Below are 9,221 nucleotides of genomic sequence, written 5' to 3'. Positions count from 1 at the left end.
TAAGCAAGGCGTTTATGGTTTGCACTGGCCAATGTGGCGGGATGACCTCTAGGCGCGCCCGGTGAACTGGACAGCGTGCCGAGTGCCTCAGCGTCGCGGGCAGTTGCTGGCGGCCGAGCCAAGTGTAGCGGCGGCCGCAGGTACAGAGCTCGGCTGAGGCAGGCGTTCGAGCACGCCCGAAGGGGCGAACCTGCTGCCGGCGGGACCATTGTGGAAGGCGAGTAATTTCCCCCGCGCCAAGCTAACTTTGGGCCGGGCCCAATATAGCCTCGGCCTCGGAGCAGAGGGGAGGAGGGCTGCGGGCTTGTTTGTTAATGCTCCGGCGGCTTGGCATTCCGCCATATATGTATATTTGAAGGCGGGCCAATGGCGCGCCGACCACGTGAGCCACGGCCCAGTACTTGAGCCCCGGTCGACCAGGAACGTCGGGCCTTTCCGCCGCTCGTCTTCGCTCGCACAGCCGCGCTCGCACTCACACACGCACCGGCAGCCATGGTGAGTAGCGGCCTGGAGAACGCACGCGCCCCACGCACCCCGGCCGGTTCCCTTCCCTGAGCCCGTGCTGCTGGACTGGGGCGGCCCGGTCGCGAAGTGTGGCTCTCCGCAGCGAGGCCGCGACCGACGGCTTCGGCTGGCTCGCTCGCGGCCGTCCGCTCTGGTTTGGCACCAAGGTGACCTTGTCCGCCCCAGGAGACGTCGCTTGTCGGCCCCGTATAGTGATCGAATTCGGTGCGGTGTGCTCTTGTGTGCAATGGGGAGCAGCGCTTCTGTAGAGGCATTTTATGCGCCAGGCCCAAGACACGTGCTGATTGGACTGTGATGGACGGGCGCACGGTCCTCGGGACGCCCGTCCACTTCATTCACGCTGCTAGGCCTGTCGCACAGCACCGTGTAGTAACCATGCCAGCGGCCTAAGAGCTCCCCTTCCAAAGATGTTTCACCTTCACGGTTCGCAAATGTTTCATCCTATATGCACGTGCACGTTATACGTGTATTCGATTGCACCCTGCAAAAGGTTAAGTGCACTATCACTGTCATTCGCGTTTGTAAAGGTCTATCTAGGCAACGTAAAATTTTGCATGTCTGTCCACGAGTTTCGAAGCTCGACGCGTTGCTCCTTTGGCATGTCCTGCAGTGTGCATTATTCCTTGTGGTAGCTGTGTTGGAGACAATGTGAAGTGCCTGCCGTTTTAATAGTTTCGCACGAAACATATTTCCAGATGCAGAAGTCACTGTATAGCAGTCCTTGTTTGTAAACCTTTACGTACACGTGGCTACCGAAGTCGTAAATGTGTCTATAAGCTGGCCAACACGCCGATTTTTGGCACTCGACAATAACGCTGGCGCGCTTGCTTCCTTCTTGGAATCGTGCCAACGGCGGGCCACTCGATCGTAACCTGAACAACAGTGTAGTGAAGACATGCCTCGCATTCATATGGTTTTGCTGTAGGCAATTAAAGACCGTGCGCCAGTCTGTTTTCAGGACATTTTTGTTTTGTTATTTCTAGATTCCAAGACGCTGGTAACTATTTCAGGAATGTTCTTCAGCTTACCTTTGTCTGATGTTGTAGTCTCCATAGCTTTTTCGTAATGTGGTTGGGTTGTTTTCTTGACTTCCGAAGAGCCAAAGTTATGAGTGAGGTATGCGCATAGCAGGACTTCGTACTGAACAAAAGTATGCACAAATGAGTTGTGTTCCGATGTCAGAATACCTCAAGCGTAATGTTAGCGCGGTTGTGGCTTTTCCTCGAAATTTGTGAAGCTGGAACAGTTCCAGAAGAAAATATATAGAGTCGAAACTTTTCCCGAAAGCACCATCCTGGGGCTGGATGCTAGTTCCAGGAAGATATATCGGCAAAAGGACCTTGTTTCGACCTTATTTCACCTACAAGATTGATGTTGGACCCTTCTTGCCTTTACATTTTCATGGAAGACGCATGAAGACAGGTAGAAACTTGTTTCGTGGTAGGCAGTTTTTATTTTTCCTGAAAAGAAGGTACAGGGTACGGATTCATTCGCTACAGAGGCTACATACCTGTGCTTGATCCAGATGCTTGAGAGCGCTGAGAGGTTAGAACTTAACGCGCTTGTGAAAGGGCCTTGCTTTTGTAGGCTGAACTGTACGTGACCTAGCAACACTTTGAAGTCTACTACACACTGGTGTACCTATCGCTTCACTGCAAACGCTAGAAAGGAGCCGCAAAAAGACAATGATAACATTGACCAGGTATCTCGTACATGCATGGGATGCGATCAATTCAGGGGGGGGGGGGTGCTTCTTCTGCGCACGGCACCAACCCTTGATAACTTTTAGGGTAGTTCCCGTAATACACGACTACACTGTTAGTATGCCTGCCTACTTCTCTGTCATGGATTTCTAGAAGTAGTCAGCTATACGCCAGTGGCAAATACTATGGGCTATTATGGCGAAACAGCGCAGACGACGGGACGTGTGAAAAATGGACAGGACAATGCGCTCAGCAGGACACAGCGCACTGTCCTGTCCAATTTTCAGACGTCTCGTCCTCTGCGCTGCTTGGGCATACTGTACGTAAACCTACAAGCCCAGCTAAGAGTCATCGTGTATCGGCCATGTTCGCGGTGTAGCGCGCAACCCCTCGAACTATAGTCCGTGGCGCGAGTGCGAGCGGGACAGATAGAGGCAACCGATGCGCTCTCTTTTCCACGAATATTGTTTCTGTATTGGTTTGGTCCCTGCTTTCCTTCTTTCATGCTACGTCTTTCCATTACGGCATTTCTGGCTTGTCAAACCTTCTGAACGTAGTGTAAAAGTCAGTTCTCTCCATGGCTTTCTTTTTTGTACGCTAACCGCAACTTGTTCTTATAATGTCTTAATTCGGCTCGTAAAATTGATTCCTAAGGCTGTAATTTATGAACTGTAGAAAGACTAGCGTTTTTCTTTACCGTCCTGAACTATATCTAACATTCTCACCTCTGCACTGTTTCAGAGGTATTAACCTCCTTGAATCAAACGCGTGTTTTTGCCACGTCTGAAAAGCCTTCAGCATCTGTACAAGGATTCCGCGTGAGGTCTCACTGTGCATGCTGCGTCGTTAGACACCATCTTGGTTCGTTACTGTTGACCCCGTCGGCTTCACGACCTAAAGCTTTGTAATCTCATACCAGCCAAAATGTTCATGCTTTCGTTTTCAAATCACTTGCATGCGCCTGTATTCATAAAGCCGCTCCCATGCGCATGAGCGGTTCGTGAGAACAAGCTCCGGCCATTCGTGAAAGCTGACTTGGTTATGGCGAAGTAGAAACAGAATTCCTATGTAAAGAGTAAATCCTGCCCCTGATTAGTGATGGGGCACCGTCTCAGCTATGAAATACCTTGTAGCTTCTTCCATTAAGAGGGCGCATGCTTCTCAAACGTTCTCAATCGTGCCGCAGAACCATAGAGAGAGAGAGAAAGTACATTTTATAGAAGACAGCACACGAGCGTAGGCTCTTCCACTGTGTAATGGGTGGCCCCCTCAGTCCAGGAGTCCAGCGGCCTTAGCTGCCCTTCTCGCTCGGTTGATTAGGTTGAGCTAGTCCGTCTAGACGGAGCTGGACAACGCTGCCTCCCATTGCCGTATGGGGTGTGTGTTATTGCTGGGGTGTGCTTGCGCAAGCCCATACCATGTGGTAAAGCGTCGCGCATTGATCGCAGCTTGGGCATTCATAGCAATAACAGCGCAAGGTGTATTGCGTGGTAGAGACTCAAATGTGAACATGTGTTTATTTGGAGTTTTCGCCATATTACGGTTTCCTCTCGCGTCAGAGCATTATGAGGGGGCGGTAGTGTTCTTCGCGAAAGGCATGTAGGTTAATGCTATGTGCATGTAGGTTAATGGTATGGGCTCGAGGTGAAGCTGCTCGGCTCATGGAGGAATGTGTCTATACGGTAAGCGATGAGGCAAAACGAGAACAAGGTGAAAGCAGGACTCAACGTTTCGACAAGCGGACTTGGCTTCTTCCTAGCAAAACGAGAACTAGGAAGAAGCCAAGTCCACTTGTTGAAACGTTGGCTCCTGCGTTCACCTTGTTCTCGTTTTGCTAGGAAGAAGCTAAGTCCACTTGCCGAAACGTTGGCGCCTGCTTTCACCTTGTTCTCGTTTTGCTCATCGTCTTGAATTTCCATCTCCCGCCATCCCCGTGTTTTCCCTGGATTTATACTGTAAGCGGCCACACACAGTGTTTCTCGACATTCGTTCCCAGTAAGGCCCCCGGTATGTCAGCAGCATTTGAGTTCTGACAAAATTTCTAAGTTCACACTACATTTAAGCTGTGTGCTTGTTGCAGGAACAACTTGACAGCCTACCCGCTACAGTGGTTAGTATACATATACGGCGTTCTGCTGAGCAAAAAATGGCGAGAGCGGTGCCTCTCGCTTGCGTGGGCGGAGTGTAAAAGCGTCCGCATACTACGTCGATTTGTGTGGTTAAAATTAATCCAGAGCACTGCATACACTGCGGGATCTCTCATTGGTCCCATGTTGAAGCTTCGGGGGAGTTAAATACAGCGCATTTTTCAGTTCGCCGTAACAGCACCACGCAGTGTAGGGAGAGACGTAGAATGGCAGTAAGGAATATGGTGAGAGGAATACCACGGGAAAAGCCGCTATCCCGAAATATAGCATGCCCTATCTGTGTATCGAATCGATGCTTCGCCTGCATATTTTCGCTGGACGTATTCGGCTGCACACGTTTGGATCTCTCAGAAATGCAATGCGCGACGAAGGTGGCGGTACAGGAGCAGCGCGCGCACATCGCCTTGGAGGCAAGAAGGGCCAGTGGTGCAAAGAAAAATTAACGAACGTGAAAAAAATATAATAAAAAGAGACACGGAAGGCTAGTAGCAGGTAACGTCAGAGCAATGAACTCGCAGACGAGGCTACAGCCAAAGCTTCGCGTCCGGGAGTTTCTGAGGCTGCGGGCACGCGTAACACTATTGAATGACGTAACCTTCATATTTTGCTGCTCGGATGGCGAGCGTAGTTGTCTTCTCTGCCAAGCAGCCAGACAATGCCGGGAGAGGGTGTGCAGAGCGCGCGCAGCATGCCGGCGACGGCAGGCGACTATTTTCGCCCCGCGGCAACCCTTCGTCAGCGGCCTCAGCTCCTCTGCAGTTCCGCGGAACGGAACGAGAATAGTAGTGCGACCGCCGACGGCGGGCTCAGTCTTATATGGCCGCGGAAACGGTGCTGCTCCCCTCGCCGGCCGCTATTTTTAGTGGGATCCCGGGATTCTGATGGAGGCCCCTCCCTCTACGGCTGCATTTGCCGCCTGGCCGGCTCCTATCCGGATGGACGCGGCGCCGCCGACAGCTGGCTGCCGCGGTTTCCGTTTGCTGCGCCGCCAACGTTGCGCATTTTTGAGGGTCTTCTCGATGCTCGTGTTACACGAGGCCGCAGCACGGCGTCGGGATAAGGGCACGGTGGTCGCCCGAAGTGCTCTCACTGCAAAGATGTAAAAACGAAATCGACAAAGTCAATACACGTGGGAGTAGGTTTCAGGTCTGGCCGGCGATGTTATTTCGCGGGCATGTTGCAACGTTGCGGTCACTGCAGCTACATACGGGAGAGCCGTACCGAAGCAAATAAACGAGCTTCGGTTACAAGCGTGCATGCAGAGCTAATAAGGCAAGTCCTTGTGAGGCTGCTCGCGTGACAGCTGTGAAGTACAGCTCGATGCAGAGACAGGGTCAAAAGTTGGCGAGATCTGAGAAAAAGCTGAATATTTCCTAAGCCTGGGCGCGCAGCTTGGATTTCAAGCGTGCCACGTGCACTGGTTTACGCGACCAACATATTGGTGTACTGTTTCATTGGCTGCAAGCTGAAACTAGGCTAACATTCCCTTCCCTTTTTCGCGGAACCCGCATTTCGTAAACTATTGGCCCTGCCTGTACATTGCCCGGCGACAGTGACACTTACGGGACCGCACACTATTTATACTCTCGTGAGGTGGTCTTAGCACGCCTAACAATATAACTGAGTCACAATAAGAGCATCGTATCTGTACCTTACATGCAACGCATATTTTCGGTAATTTTAAATTGCATGCCGGTCCTCACGGGTGGCCCCCAGCTGAGAAGTTAAATATTTACTTTCCAAAGCTTCCTCCGCATTTTACTTATGGTATGTTCCATTTGACTACGGCGCAGCAGTGACGTCACCAAAATCATAGGATTAATGCCTGCACTGTAAACGGGGCGTAAAGGCCTAAAATAATTATGTTCATGACCATACTGTTTAGGCCACTTCTAAACAAAGCGTTTCTAACAAGAAGCAACTTGCTAAGTGGCGTCAGCTGGCCATAGTCGTCTGAAGGTTATATTCGAGGATAAACCTTACCTAAGCATTGTCCTGACGGGCACCTTAAGGATGTTGCTTCGGGCATTTGAGCCTATATTACCACTCGTATTCTGAGCTTTTCGCTCACTGCTATCCAATTGTTCTCTCCGGATCGTTGAAATCATGCGCGAAACAAACTGATCGCGTGCTGGCCGCTCCTTCCAGTTAGCTGGCAAAGGTGCACTGTTATTCACAGCTGCTGTCTAGATCCAGGTTGATTTTTCGGTCGGAGGTGGAGAATACACCATACGTTCTTTTTTTTTTTCCTTTCTTTTTTTTGTATTTTTCCTTTTTGGTACCTCTTCAGCCCACGCGGTTGCTGCACCTTCGATTGCGCTCTCAGCGACTATTTCTTCGATCGTCAAACGTACTCGAGCATTTCGGGCATGAACATTTTGGCCTGTATTCAGAAAATGTTGTTGTTACGCTCAATCTGTTGGTAAGAGGTCATGCGAGCCAACCATGATGCTGGACATGTCGGCGAAGGCAGATGGCTAATGGCAAAGAGTACTCAGAACGAGCAGCTTTGTGAATGCAGTCCCTGGGCCCGTACAAAAAAAAAAAAAGTTCTTGCGCTAAAACTGTTCGTAAGATCCGATGCCAGCCAAGCGGGGTAGCGGGAAAGTTATTACCGAAATCGGTCGGGCAGCGGCAGAGAAGAGCTATAACGCATTCGGCCCACGGCCTGAAGGACGGCACAAATCCGGTCGCGTGTGCGCGTCAGCATGCGCCGCTGCTTGTGCTCGCGTGTGTGTGTCTGACGAGCCCACGCGCCTGCCGCAGGGAGACTCTGTGAAGGAGAAGAAGAAGAAGAGCAAGAAGGAGTCCGAGCCGGACAAGGCCCCCGCGGCGGCTCCAGCGGCCGCAGCGCCGGCCGCCGCGCCGGCCGCCGCGCCCGCCAAGAGTTCGACCAAGAAGCGGGCCCAGCGCAGCACCTCGAACGTGTTCGCCATGTTCACGCAGCACCAGGTGCAGGAGTTCAAGGAAGCCTTCCAGTTCATCGACCAGGACAAGGACGGATTCATCAGCAAGAACGACATCCGCGCCACCTTCGACTCGCTTGGCCGGCTCACCAACGACACCGAGCTCGAGTCCATGATCTCCGAGGCGCCAGGACCCATCAACTTCACCATGTTCCTCACGATCTTCGGTGACCGCATCACGGGCGTCGACGACGAGGAGGTCATCGTCAACGCCTTCAACCTCTTCGACCAGGGCAACGGCATGTGCAGCGAGGACAGGTGAGCCGCGTCCGCAGTTGGCGTATAGGCCCAATATTAACCAACTGCAATTGCGCTGCGGCCCAAAATAACTTGAAATTGCCTGAAACTATATTAGATCAAAAAGGCTCTTTTGTCGGAAATAGCTCCACCACAATGGTGTTGATAAAAAGTCACGTACGCAGATCACTTCGTAACGGTGCTTCGTTCAAGGCTGCCTTTCTCTCTCTCGTACATAGTGCGTTCAGGAAAACTCGATTGATTCTGGCAAGTAATATGACTCACTATACCTTCAAGCACGTGAAGTACATTTCCCACCAGGCAGAGCGCGCGAACCACTTTCGGCCGACTTTGTAGTTTATGTTATACTGGCATACGTACGCCTCGTGCAGGGATATTCGAGCAAACTCTCGTATGAGCTCATGAAATATGAATGGTCAGATTGGCTTAGTGGACTGCAGTTATATTGCTTTTGTAGCTGTTGCCTAAAAATTAGTAATAATAATAATAATAATAATAATAATAATAATAATAGCCTCAGAACCATATAAGGGCCCGCAATAAAAGTTAGCTTCCCGTACACTAAGTTGGCATGGCATTATCAATTCTGCTATCATATGTTCTTGCAATTCTCTCCAACAGACGACTTCATTACTAACGCCTTGCGGTTGTGCATTGTCTATTATATCCATATCTTAAGCTGAGTAGCTTAAGTCAAATAATTTATGACTCCAGTACACGTGGTACTACTTCTATGCTATACTACGGGATCATTCACTCCAGGGCAGCTAAACATCAGCTTGTACGTATAGCCCCAAAATGTAGGCCAGACCTATATCGTGCCACTCGAAAAGAGGTCTCTCGGGACAGACGATAACTCCTTCGCCTAGCTACTTGCGATATAAAGCCTTAGTGTCGTTCCAACCTTGCAGGCTCCGGCAGATGCTGACCACCTTCGGAGAGAAGCTCAACGAGCAGGAGGTAAGTGGCTCTGGCGTGCGCTGCAGCCGGGCCTCACCCTTCACTCACCACCTTCCGACTCGCAGGCCAACGACGCATTTGCCGAGGCTCCCATCGACAGCTCCGGCAACGTGGACCTCAAGAAGTTCGCGTCGATCCTCACCAAGGGCGTCGAGGAAGAAGAAGGCGCGTGAAGAGCCGTCACACTGGACGCACGTGGCCTGCCGGGGGTGGAACAATAAAATGAGGCACTGCTTGCATTTTTTAATGATATGAGAGGAGAAGATCGAGGGACGACGCTCACTTGGCTTGGCACTTCTCGAAGCTCCGGCTCGCAACACGGGGTCGGGAGCCGGCTCTCTGTGGCCCTCGTATAGCAGCGACCTGTTCAGGAACGGTTCCTTCGCCCCTTCCCACCGCTTTACACCCGATTCGTGGAATAATAAAATATAAGAAAGAAAATGCGCTGCTCTCTGGTCCAAGTGCAGCCTCGTCTATTCAGTCAGCAGTCCTCTCACCTGCGGCGAACGAGAAGAACCGTAAACTGGGCGAGTCGGTACCGATTCGTGATTGGAAGGGCGGCGCTATTGAGCTGACACGGATCGAAAGGAAGACGCAGTACGACACAACAACGCTTTGGCCGCCGTATTGTGTCTTGTTGCTTTCGTTCCGTGTCAGCTCCA

At 51.4% G+C, this 9,221-nt stretch overlaps 1 protein-coding gene across 1 annotated transcript; it reads left to right on the top strand.

Annotated features, from left to right (window-relative positions):
- Positions 1–346: 346 nt before the first annotated feature.
- LOC139054340 (myosin regulatory light chain 12B-like) lies at positions 347–9,000 on the top strand. Its single transcript, XM_070531198.1, has 4 exons — positions 347–495; positions 7,142–7,599; positions 8,511–8,559; positions 8,625–9,000. Exons 1-4 carry the CDS (start codon positions 493–495, stop codon positions 8,730–8,732), a joined length of 618 nt encoding a protein of 205 aa, XP_070387299.1. The 5' UTR covers positions 347–492; the 3' UTR covers positions 8,733–9,000.
- Positions 9,001–9,221: the final 221 nt, after the last annotated feature.

Source organism: Dermacentor albipictus, chromosome 1 (genome assembly GCF_038994185.2).
Source record: "Dermacentor albipictus isolate Rhodes 1998 colony chromosome 1, USDA_Dalb.pri_finalv2, whole genome shotgun sequence".
Classification (NCBI taxonomy): Eukaryota; Metazoa; Arthropoda; class Arachnida; order Ixodida; family Ixodidae; genus Dermacentor; species Dermacentor albipictus.
The sequence above is the reverse complement of the archived record's forward strand: the minus strand, read 5'-3'. Positions and strand labels throughout refer to the sequence as shown.

What these genes read in the sequence shown, in the direction of transcription:
- LOC139054340 (XM_070531198.1), top strand. An exon ending in GGCATGTGCAGCGAGGACAG is followed by an intron (nt 7,600 to 8,510) that starts GTGAGCCGCGTC and finishes CCAACCTTGCAG; the next exon opens with GCTCCGGCAGATGCTGACCA. An exon ending in AGAAGCTCAACGAGCAGGAG is followed by an intron (nt 8,560 to 8,624) that starts GTAAGTGGCTCT and finishes TCCGACTCGCAG; the next exon opens with GCCAACGACGCATTTGCCGA.